At 44.7% G+C, this 13,114-nt stretch overlaps 1 protein-coding gene across 2 annotated transcripts in view; it reads right to left on the bottom strand.

Annotated features, from left to right (window-relative positions):
* The window catches only part of ttc28 (tetratricopeptide repeat domain 28), a 91,397-nt gene that overhangs the window by 1,639 nt on the left and 76,644 nt on the right, over window positions 1–13,114 (bottom strand). For both annotated transcript variants that reach the window (XM_061927467.1, XM_061927468.2), the window contains 4 exons: window positions 9,460–9,536; window positions 5,206–5,335; window positions 5,030–5,137; window positions 2,030–2,555 (listed from right to left, as the gene is read on the bottom strand). In XM_061927467.1, coding sequence (XP_061783451.1) covers window positions 2,030–2,555; window positions 5,030–5,137; window positions 5,206–5,335; window positions 9,460–9,536 — 841 coding nt within the window. The remainder of the gene's footprint in view (window positions 1–2,029; window positions 2,556–5,029; window positions 5,138–5,205; window positions 5,336–9,459; window positions 9,537–13,114) is intronic.

The following is a 13,114-nucleotide window of genomic DNA, read 5'->3' as shown; positions in this document are numbered from 1 at the left end:
CGCACTTCCCACTACTCCTCCGTCATACAATCCGGCAGCAACAACCCCAAGATACTCTTCTCTACCGTAAGCAAACTCCTCAAACCCATGGACACCACCACCACCTCATTCACCACCAGCAAATGTGAAGAATTTTTATCATTTTTTCAATCAAAAATCAACACCATCCACTCTGAACTGGCCGCCTCCTCTCCCACCTTCTCCACTACCCCTGATCATTCCCCCCCTTTACTCTCCAACCACCCACTCAACTTCTTCTCCGAAATCACCACAACTGACCTATCCTCCATAACTTCTGGTATGAAAGCCTCCACCTGCATCCTCGACCCAATCCCATCCACTTTAGTCATAGCCTGCCTCCCCTCACTCTCACCTCTCATCACCACTATAATTAACTCCTCCCTATCCACTGGCTCTGTCCCTCCTGCCCTCAAGCTGGCTGCCATCACCCCCATTCTCAAGAAACCCGGTCTCGACCCCAACTCTCCCAACAACTACAGGCCCATCTCCAACCTCCCCTTCCTCTCTAAAATTCTCGAACGTGCAGTTTCCTCCCAAATCAAATCCCACCTTCACCACAATAACCTATACGAAAAGTTCCAATCCGGCTTCCGCTCACTCCACAGCACAGAAACTGCCCTCCTCAAGGTCACCAATGACATCCTCCTCTCCGCTGACTCTGGTTCCCTCTCCATCCTCATCCTCCTCGACCTCAGTTCTGCCTTCGACACCATCAACCACTCCATCCTCCTAACACGCCTCCACTCCTCCCTTGGTTTATCCGGCACTGCCCTCTCCTGGATGAAATCCTACCTCTCTGACCGTCAGCAATTCATCTCAACCAACAACTGCACCTCCTCCACTGCCCCAGTCACCCACGGCGTCCCCCAGGGCTCAGTACTTGGCCCCCTACTCTTCACCATCTACCTCCTACCCCTCGGTCAGATCCTCCGACACCACGGCCTTCAATTTCACTGCTATGCCGACGACACACAACTATACATTTCCACCACGACCATCACCACAGCCACCCACTCCACCCTCACCACCTGCCTCACAGACATAAAAACCTGGATGCAAAAAAACTTTCTAAAACTCAACTGCAACAAATCTGAAATAATTATCATTGGCCCCGACTCCCTCACTCGCTCCACTCAGGAATTTTCATTAAACATCGACGGCTCCCTTGTCACTACCTCCACCCACATCCGCAATCTAGGTGTAATTTTCGACCCTACCCTTTCACTCCTCCCCCACGTAAACCACATCACCAAAACTGCATTCTTCCACCTCAGAAACATTGCCCGTCTCCGGCCCTCCCTCACATCCTCTGCTGCCGAAACCCTCATCCACGCCTTCATCTCATCCCGGCTAGACTACTGCAACAGCATCCTCTACGGCATCACCTCCAAAACCCTCAACAAACTGCAATACGTCCAGAACTCTGCTGCCCGCCTGCTCACCGGAACCCGCTCCAGAGAGCACATCACACCTGTTCTTCATGACCTCCAGTGGCTGCCTGTCAAATACAGAATCACCTTTAAAATACTCCTCACCACCTACAAGGCACTCCATAACCTGGCACCACCCTACCTCTCTGACCTCCTCCAGCCACACGTCCCGTCCCGTTCCCTCAGGTCTAGTGATGCCGGCCTCCTGGAGGTCCCCAAGACTAGGCGCCGAACCTGGGGCGACAGGGCCTTCTCCGTGGCTGCCCCCTCTCTCTGGAACGCTCTCCCCAGGCACATCAGAGATGCCCCCTCCCTCCCTACCTTCAAAGCCACCCTAAAAACTCACCTCTTCACATTAGCCTTTCCAAACTGACCCTGCCCTAGGTGTCTCTTATTTATTTATTTATTTTTTTCTAATAAAGTTGTTTTTACCCCCCCCCCCCCCCCCCCCCCCCCACACACACACACACACACACGTGTAAAGCGACTTTGGGTATTTAGAAAAGCGCTATATAAATCCCAGGTATTATTATTATTATTATTATTATTAATGTATTCTTTCAGACGACAAAACTCACGTTTCCTGTTTGGGTTTGCTGGGAACCGGAGGAGCTTTTGAAGGAGACGTCGGCGTGCTGATGCTTCCTTTGGAGGACGCCGTGACGCAGCCTTCCCCAGTCCTCCTTTGGCGGTGTACTGCAGGCGGCGGCGGCAGAGTGTCACTACCCTTCACCCCTGGCCTCAGAGGCTCGCTGCTGATGATGGAGTATCCGCCATAATCGTCGTTGCCCGCCTCTCCTCTGCCGGGATTGGTCAGCCGCCTCGCTCGGCCTCCCTGCGGATACGAGGGGACATCGCTTCCCGCGGGCTCCGGGCGCGACAGGAAGCTGAGGGAGGAGGTGAGGGAGCTGAGGCTGTAGACGGAGATGGCGTCGCAGGACAGCGCGTCCGGGCAGACCGGAGGCGGGAAGGAGGGCCGAGGCGAGGAGCAGCTGAGGGAGGCGGGGAAAGATGGAGGCTGCGGCGTGGACTGCGAGGAGGAGGAGAGGGACTCCAGCGAGGACGAGCTGTCCGTGCTTAGACGCTTGGGAAGATCCGTGGAGTCTGAACCGGAACACAAGACTCAAGTCAGACCTCAGTCAAAGGGGATTTCAAACTTTGATCAACAATATGGAGAGGATCACTTTCATATTCTTAATACTTTTAAGACGGTGTCCGCCAGTGAAGTGAATTATATTTATATAGCGTTTACTCCAGAGACTCAAAGTGCTTTACATAGTGAAACCCATTATCTGGGTGGCACTGGGAGCAAGTGGGTAAATTTGCAATCTTACTCTTGATGTTAATCGTATTTAATAATTATATCTAACCTGCTTACAGTTAACAACCCTGCCCAATGATATAAAAGCATGTGTTCATCACATGTATAATGATAATAATAATAATATGCTGATTTTTTTTTAATTATCAAAATGAGGAAGTCAGAATTAATGGCTACGATGATCATGCTTTGTGGTTTACAGCTTTTCGAAGCATGATACTGATAAAGCCATGGAAAACGACTTCCGGACGGCTTCGAAGCGATTCTGGACCACCATCCGCCGCCTCAGGAAGGGGAAGCAGCGCACTATCAACACCGTGTATGGCGAGGATGGTGTTCTGCTGACCTCGACTGCGGATGTTGTGGATCGGTGGAGGGAATACTTCGAAGACCTCCTCAATCCCACCAACACGTCTTCCTATGAGGAAGCAGTGCCTGGGGAATCTGTGGTGGGCTCTTCTATTTCTGGGGCTGAGGTTGCTGAGGTAGTTAAAAAGCTCCTCGGTGGCAAGGCCCCGGGGGTGGATGAGATCCGCCCGGAGTTCCTTAAGGCTCTGGATGCTGTGGGGCTGTCTTGGTTGACAAGACTCTGCAGCATCGCGTGGACATCGGGGGCGGTACCTCTGGATTGGCAGACCGGGGTGGTGGTTCCTCTCTTTAAGAAGGGGAACCGGAGGGTGTGTTCTAACTATCGTGGGATCACACTCCTCAGCCTTCCCGGTAAGGTCTATTCAGGTGTACTGGAGAGGAGGCTACGCCGGATAGTCGAACCTCGGATTCAGGAGGAACAGTGTGGTTTTCGTCCTGGTCGTGGAACTGTGGACCAGCTCTATACTCTCGGCAGGGTCCTTGAGGGTGCATGGGAGTTTGCCCAACCAGTCTACATGTGTTTTGTGGACTTGGAGAAGGCATTCGACCGTGTCCCTCGGGAAGTCCTGTGGGGAGTGCTCAGAGAGTATGGGGTATCGGACTGTCTGATTTTGGCGGTCCGCTCCCTGTATGATCAGTGTCAGAGCTTGGTCCGCATTGCCGGCAGTAAGTCGGACACGTTTCCAGTGAGGGTTGGACTCCGCCAAGGCTGCCCTTTGTCACCGATTCTGTTCATAACTTTTATGGACAGAATTTCTAGGCGCAGTCAAGGCGTTGAGGGGATCTGGTTTGGTGGCTGCAGGATTAGGTCTCTGCTATTTGCAGATGATGTGGTCCTGATGGCTTCATCTGGCCAGGATCTTCAGCTCTCGCTGGATCGGTTCGCAGCCGAGTGTGAAGCGACTGGGATGAGAATCAGCACCTCCAAGTCCGAGTCCATGGTTCTCGCCCGGAAAAGGGTGGAATGCCATCTCCGGGTTGGGGAGGAGACCCTGCCCCAAGTGGAGGAGTTCAAGTACCTCGGAGTCTTGTTCACGAGTGAGGGAAGAGTGGATGGTGAGATCGACAGGCGGATCGGTGCGGCGTCTTCAGTAATGCGGACGCTGTATCGATCCGTTGTGGTGAAGAAGGAGCTGAGCCGGAAGGCAAAGCTCTCAATTTACCGGTCGATCTATGTTCCCATCCTCACCTATGGTCATGAGCTTTGGGTTATGACCGAAAGGACAAGATCACGGGTACAAGCGGCCCAAATGAGTTTGCTCCGCCGGGTGGCGGGTCTCTCCCTTAGAGATAGGGTGAGAAGCTCTGTCATCCGGGGGGGAGCTCAAAGTAAAGCCGCTGCTCCTCCACATGGAGAGGAGCCAGATGAGGTGGTTCGGGCATCTGGTCACCCGATCGCCTCCCTCGGGAGGTGTTTAGGGCACGTCCGACCGGTAGGAGGCCACGGGGAAGACCCAGGACACGTTGGGAAGACTATGTCTCCCGGCTGGCCTGGGAACGCCTCGGGATCCCCCGGGAGGAGCTGGACGAAGTGGCTGGGGAGAGGGAAGTCTGGGCTTCCCTGCTTAGGCTGCTGCCCCCGCGACCCGACTTCGGATAAGCGGAATATGTGATGGGGCGAAGCGCGAGTACACAGGGATCGACTTTGTTTGATCAACTTATAGCTTTTTATATTTTTCTGTCCCTAATACAATGTAATGTTCTAATGTAGGCCATATTTTATTTTAATACCAGGAATAAGTCAATGAAATGAAGAGCTGAGGGCCACACTTTGGACATAGACTAATACTTCATGCTGACAGTAGCAACTGCAGGACCAAGCCTATGTGGTCTACAGCTGGGTCTCATTAGTGGGCCACAATTGCCAAAGTGCTAAAGTTGTACTTGCCAAAGAGAGCCAGCAGTGACCGGAGGGCAAAGTGCATGACCCTTCCGCTGGCCTGCTTCCCCGTCTTCAACACGACCTCCTCCTGACCCACCTCACACAGGTCGAAACCTGCAACAAAACCAAAAACAACTTCAGCCAAAGCGTCCGCATTCAGTGGCGTGCCATCGCAGACCCACCGAGTGCGGCCAGGAACTCGTGGCAGCCCGGCAGCCTCCACAGTTTCACGCCGATGGACGCTCGGATGGGAGCCGATGAGAAGTCGTGCTCCGTGTCAGACGACTGCAGCTGCACCAGCACCTGGTGAAGCTGCGCAGAGCGCGGAAAGGAACGATGCTCACATGAACACATTCCATCATGGCTGCACTTTTGCATGTGTTTTCTCTATGCCCTGTTATTTCCTTCTTTACCTCAAATCACACGCATGTGATTTGAACTTCATGAAAAAGACTGAAAATAAGCTGGGGCTGTGGGGGCCGCAGGTCCAGGGCGGTGCCCTGACGGGGGGGACAAGCTTCTAGTTTTTCAGCAATTGAACATGCAAAAATGAGCAAAAAAAAGCACCATTTAAAGATGTTTTATTGTTTAAATAATTGAAAAAGGATCAACAGAGTTGACATAAATACATTCATCCAAATGATCACTCTGTGTGTTTCAGTCACTATGTTATTGAGTCACTACAGTAATTGTGTTTACATCCACAGGAACCACATGGGTGAGCCTACTGTATACAGTATTTACAACCTTACTAGTGTTCACTTCACAGATGGTCCATCTAGTTATTGACATTATGTACACATTACTTTGTCTGTTTCAGCCACTATGTTATTTAGTCACTACAGTAATTGTGTTCACATCCACAGGAACCACATGGGTTAGCCTACTCTATACAGCATTTACAACCTTACTAGTGTTCACTTCACAGCCACAGATGGTTTATCTAGTTATTGACATTATTTACACATTACTTTGTCTGTTTCAGTCACTATGTTATTTAGTCACTACAGTAATTGTGTTCACATCCACAGGAACCACATGGGTTAGCCTACTCTATACAGCATTTACAACCTTACTAGTGTTCACTTCACAGCCACAGATGGTTCATCTAGTTATTGACATTATGTACACATTACTTTGTCTGTTTCAGTCACTATGTTATTTAGTCACTACAGTAATTGTGTTCACATCCACAGGAACCACATGGGTTAGCCTACTCTATACAGTATTTACAACCTTACTAGTTTTCACTTCACAGATGGTACATCTAGTTATTGACATTATGTACACATTACTTTGTCTGTTTCAGTCACTATGTTATTTAGTCACTACAGTAATTGTGTTCACATCCACAGGAACCACATGGGTTAGCCTACTCTATACAGTATTTACAACCTTACTAGTGTTCACTTCACAGATGGTCCATCTAGTTATTGACATTATGTACACATTACTTTGTCTGTTTCAGTCACTATGTTATTTAGTCACTACAGTAATTGTGTTCACATCCACAGGAACCACATGGGTGAGCCTACTCTATACAGTATTTACAACCTTACTAGTGTTCACTTCACAGCCACAGATGGTTCATCTAGTTATTGACCTTATGTACACATTACTTTGATTCATTCACACATTACTTTGGCAATTTTGCTTTGATTTCTCTGACACGAGCCTTCCTGGTTCAAGTCGGTGCCCTGGTGGGGGGACAAGAGGGGGGTAATTTCTGAGCAGCTTGCATTTTCCTTTTTGTTTCTGCTTTAGTGGATTCTGCCTTGGATTTTATAGCCAATTTCTGTCTCTTCGACTCCCTCTCCACTTCTAACTGTATCCAAATGCAAAAATCATAAAGAGTACAAACAATGTTTATTCTATTGGCTAACTTCCTTTATCTGAATAGCCATTTGTGATTCATAGCATCCAGAAATAACAAATATCTTGCAGTCAAAATGATTCAACTATTCAATGACAAAATATAAAGAGTAGAAATAAAGAACAAAATGTCTTGTTGTAAAACAGCAATGAAAATGAAAGTTAGCATTTAGACAGGCTATACTGTAGCACATACTTGCCAACCTTGAGACCTCCGATTTCGGGAGGTGGGGGGCGATATACTAAGTCAAGTATTTCATACATACATATATATATATATATATATATATATATATAAGAAATACTTGACTTTCAGTGAATTCCAGCTATAAATGTATATTTATTTTATTATATATATATATATATATATATAAAATAAATACTTGAATTTCAGTGTTCATTTATTTACACATATACACACACATAACACTCATCTACTCATTGTTGAGTTAAGGGTTGAATTGTCCATCCTTGTTCTATTCTCTGCCACTATTTTTCTAACCATGCTGAACACCCTCTCTGATGATGATGCATTGCTGTGTGGCACGCACAAAAGTGCTTTCATCAAATGCACTAGATGGCAGTATTGTCCTGTTTAAGAGTGTCACAACATTGCTGTTTACGGCAGACGAACTGCTTTACGGTATACAAAAAAGTGACTGCTGTTGTTGTGTGTTGTTGCCACGCTGGGAGGACGTTAATGAAACTGCCTAACAATAAACCCACATAAGAAACCAAGAACTCGCCCTCCATCATTCTACAGTTATGATGTGATTGGGCAGGTACGCTGTTTATATTGTGGGTTAGCGGACTCAGGTCCATGCGCCCTATCTCGCCTCTGATTGGCCTGTCCCTAATGTTTTGCCCTAATCTTAACCAATCGTGACTCATCATAGTAAACAAACCAACCAATCATGGATGTTCTTATATGTAAACCAACCAATCATCATTGATGTTTCCCGTATATGTTATCCCCTGCCTGTGGAGTTGCTTTGAATTTTAAGTTAATCCTTTTTAAAGGAAAACTGTAGTTTTTACCACTGGATTATCAAAAACCGTACTCATTACGAAAAAAACGAAGTTGTTGGCAGGTGTGGCAAAGAGAAGGATCAAGATTTCAACACACATTGCATGTGCCGCTAACTTCTTGCAACTCAACGCCAAGAAAACGGAAATGCTGATTATCGGTCCTGCTAAACACCGACATTTATTTAATAATACCACCTTAACATTTGACAACCAAACAATTACACAAGGCGGATCAGTAAAGAATCTGGGTATTATCTTCCACCCAACTCTCTCCTTTGAGTCACACATTAAGAGTGTTACTAAAACGGCCTTCTTTCATCTCCGTAATATCGCTAAAATTTGTTCTATTTTATCCACTAGCGACGCTGAGATCATTATTCATGCGTTCGTTACGTCTCGTCTCGACTACTGTAACGTATTATTTTCGGGCCTCCCTATGTCTAGCATTAAAAGACTACAATTGGTACAAAATGGGGCTGCTAGACTTTTGACAAGAACAAGAAAGTTTGATCATATTACACCTATACTGTATATACCTTTATATACATATATACATATATATATACCTATACTGGCTCACCTGCACTGGCTTCCTGTGCACTTAAGATGTGACTTTAAGGTTTTACTACTTACGTATAAAATACTACACGGTCTAGCTCCGTCCTATCTTGCTGATTGCATTGTACCATATGTCCCGGCAAGAAATCTGCGTTCAAAGAACTCCGGCTTATTAGTGATTCCCAGAGCCCAAAAAAAGTCTGCGGGCTATAGAGCGTTTTCTATTGGGGCTCCAGTACTATGGAATGCCCTCCCGGTAACAATTAGAGATGCTACCTCAGTAGAAGCATTTAAGTCCCATCTTAAAACTCATTTGTATACTCTAGCCTTTAAATAGCCCCCCTGTTAGACCAGTTGATCTGCCGTTTCTTTTCTTTTCTCCTCTGCTCCCCTATTCCTTGTGGAGGGCGGGGGGCACAGGTCCGGTGGCCATGGATGAAGTGCTGGCTGTCCAGAGTCGGGACCCGGGGTGGACCACTCGCCTGTGCATCGGCTGGGAACATCTCTGCGCTGCTGACCCGTCTCCGCTCGGGATGGTGTCCTGCTGGCCCCACTATGGACTGGACTCTTACTATTATGTTGGATCCACTATGGACTGGACTCTCACAATATTATGTCAGACCCACTCGACATCCATTGCTTTCAGTCTCCCCTAGAGGGAGGGGGGTTACCCACATATGCGGTCCTCTCCAAGGTTTCTCATAGTCATTCACATCGACGTCCCACTGGGGTGAGTTTTTCCTTGCCCTTATGTGGGCTCTGTAACGAGGATGTCGTTGTGGCTTGTGCAGCCCTTTGAGACACTTGTGATTTAGGGCTATATAAATAAACATTGATCGATTGATTGATGTCGGGAAAAAACGAAGAAAAACTGAATTAAAAAAAGATATTTTTACAGAGATAAAAAAGACGGATTTCCGACTATAGACGGAAGAATCACATGCTAATGTCAACTTGTGACTCAAGTGCTACCTTACCTTGTGTATAAGCTGCTCTCCAGCTTCGGGTGCTGCGAGCAGTTTGCAGAGAGCCTGAAGAGCTGCAGTGCCGAGACCTGAAAACAAAAAATATGAAGAAAGCACACATTTGATCAGTGTTGGGTTAGTTACTGAAAACCAGTAACTAGTTACAGTTACTAGTTACTTTATTTCAAAAGTAACTCAGTTACTAACTCAGTTACTTAAACCAAAAAGTAATGCGTTACTGTGAAAAGTAACTATTTAGTTACTTATATATATTTTTTATTTTTATTTTTTAAGGCCCCATTTAATGCCCTTTTAGCCTTCATTTCAGTACTGTTATTGCACTGGAGAATAATACAATCTGTTGATCAACTTGACATGCATTTGCATCACTGAACTCTGCTAAGCAATGTGCTCTACATACAACACACAAAGACAAAGATATGTTTCAAAGGGCCAATTTGTTTCAGACCAGAACAAATTGACAAAACTATTTTAAATAGCTGCAACTTAACATACATAAGTAACAAACAGCATAATAACAACATAGCTGTAAAACAAGAAAGGCACACACTACATACATAAAGCCTAACCAGGCGGTTTTTTTATCTCAAGGAATTCTGAAATAAAATCATGTCTGAAGCCCAGAACACTCTACACATTTCCCCACTTAGTTTAGAGAAAAGGAAATATTAGCCTGGCCCACTAGTATCCCTCTTTAGGTTTGTGAACTTTATAGTCTATACATTTAGAGTGATGTGATAATCAAATACTCTAAAAAGTCGAAAATGAAAGAGTATATAAGAGAATTGACAGAGTGTGTGTACCTTCAGTGTGCAGTGCCTCATTAAAATCCAGCCGCTGTTGGAGGTGGAGGTGAAGTGTGTGTCTCTTTACTAGCTTCGTCGAAGCATGTTGTTTTTGTAGCTGTTTCAGCATATTTGAAACTTACATTCAACTAAAATGTTCTTTTCTTTGTGGTCGATAAAAGAAACGTACTGAAAATATCTCCATTTTAAGAAACTCGGCTTCGGGGTTCGCCATGACGTCTTGATAGTAGACACAGACACGCCCCCTCCCACACACACACACACACACACACACACACACACACACATACACACAGACAGCGCGCGGCGCGCCTCTTTTTTGTCGCCTCTTCAGCAGCGCTGCAACACTCAGATCTTCTCAGTTTCTAGCCGATACTACATAAAAAATAACGCAAAATAACGCAGTAACGCATCATGTAGTAACGGTAACTGAGTTACTGAATATAAAAAATAACGCGTTAGATTACTAGTTACCGCCGATAGTAACTTTGTAACGCGTTAGTCCCAACACTGCATTTGATATACAACACAGGTGATGCCTATAAAAGTAACTTTTTGCCTCCAGGGCCCAAAGTCAACATGAGCTAATGGGCTGCGGGCCAAAAACAGCCATTTTAAGCAGGGGTGTCCCGACTTTTTACTTGCCATACGTTGCCAATATTATAGCCTTGAGAATTCACCAATATTGATGCGCTCAGAGGAGATAGTTTTTGAAGGAAGGTGACCGGTTTTTACAAAAAATTTGTTTTGAAGGGGGAATAGCAAACTTCCTGTTGATTTTTGCTGGGGGTTGTCAATTTATGAAATGTAGGTCTAAGTGAGACCTACATAGAGGTTTTTGTTTCATGTCTCTCCGACCTTCCCAGGGAGAGTTACAGGCAGTTTTGTCCGTTTTTTCATCCGAGGAGCAGTTTTTTGTGTGTTTCATTAAAAAATTGCGCTAGAGCACAATTTTGAGATTTGGGGTTAGGTTTTTTATTAGATCACAATTTTTGCCAGTCCTGATGTGTGCGTTCAGTTTGGTGAGTTTTGAAGCATGTTAAGGGGGTCAAATTACAGCTCAAAGAGGCAAAAGTGACTGTTTTTAGTACTTTTTTGTCTTGAAGGGGGAATTGCCAACTTCCTGTTGATTTTAGCCCGAGAATGTACTATTATGAAATGTAGGTCTAAGTCAGACCTACATAGAGGTTTTTGTTTCATGTCTCTCCGACCTTCCTAGTGGGAGTTACAGGCAGTCTAGTTTTTTTTGTCCTAGGGGGCGCTAGAGCGCAATTTTGAGTTTTGTGGTTCGGTTTTTTTTTTTAAAAGGCAATTTTGATCCAGTGCAATATCAGAGGGAACCGTACATACTTGTATTATAATGTAGTGTGAAATATTAGGAAAGGCTAAGTCAAGTGAAATTGTCAATGTTTGGTAAGACAAAAAACAAACACACTAACTTATTTGTCATTAAAAGAGCCATATGTCATAATTTCATGTCAAGTCATCATTAAATGATATGTCAAAAGGCATTAATAGATCATCTTTTTTTCCAATACCTCTATAACTGATGATGCTCATTTCAAAATTAGATTTACAGCCCAGAAATCTTGTTATAGTTTTCATTTCGATGTCCCAATTAGTAAGTACGTGAGTGTGTCACATCCAGGTCGTCAGTTACGCACCGCCATTCAACAAAACAAGATTTTCCTTGACAAAAATGACATAAGAAAACAAACAAAAACAAACAAACTTATGAATTATTGACCTATTTAAGGCTCAAATTACTTCAGATCAAATATTCCAGTTTGAAATGTTTTTTGGGGAAAATATTCCATATTTTGTGTATTTGCCATAGAAATTAAACAAGGTTTTCCTTGGCAAAAGTGGTATAAAACATTAAAAATATATTATATATAATTGACAGATAGATTTGAAGTTGATCTACAGATCCAAGCATTAAAAATAAAAATAATATATATGATCGTATTGAGTGGGGTCTTTTTGGATACTCGAGACCTTTAGTCTTATTTATTATTTTTACCATCGTTGCTCAAAAAACAATATTGAACCAAAATGTATTATGACTTATTTACATATTTAAGGCTCCAATGACATCACATCAAATATTCAACTTTGAACGATTTTGGGGGGGGGGATTTTTTGCCATAAAAAAACAGGGTTTTCACACAAGAAAAACATGTATTCTGTCAGGCTTGTCCCTGACAGTTTGACTGTTTTAGTTTTTTCTCTGCGTTTGTCTTAGTTTTCTGTCCAGCGCTTTTATTTTGTCTTTATTTCCTGCTTGTCTCCCTGAGTGCTGTGTCCCCTCAGCTGTGGCTGATTGGCACCTGGCCACACCTGGTGTCAATCAGCCAGCTGCTATTTATACCTGCCTTCTCCTCCAGTCAATGCTGGATTATTGTCGTTCCGACCTGTCGTGTCGATAGCAGTGTAGCTATTTCCTGGATCGTGTTTTCCTTTTCTTATTTTTGAACATTAAAACCATGTTTCCTTGTACCAAGCCTGCTGCCATCTCTGCATCTTGGGGTTCACCAACAACTAGTGATGGGTTGATGAGGCGTCATGAAGCGTTTCGACACATTGCAAAACTGTATTGATACTGTGTCGATACTGTGTCACTAAATACTGACATCTGCTGGACATTAAAAATCCCTACAGGCAACCTATGGACCGACTCAACTGACACTGATTTGATGCCCTAGTACAGGGGTCACCAACCTTTTTGAAACCAAAAACTACTTCTTGGGTACTGATTAATGCGAAGGGCTACCAGTTTGATACACACTTAAATAAATAAATATATTGTCATTTGTAAGTTACACGTAAGTGTGATTTAA

Source organism: Nerophis lumbriciformis, linkage group LG32 (assembly GCF_033978685.3).
Source record: "Nerophis lumbriciformis linkage group LG32, RoL_Nlum_v2.1, whole genome shotgun sequence".
Classification (NCBI taxonomy): domain Eukaryota; kingdom Metazoa; phylum Chordata; class Actinopteri; order Syngnathiformes; family Syngnathidae; genus Nerophis; species Nerophis lumbriciformis.
This window is presented reverse-complemented; position numbering and strand designations above follow the sequence as displayed.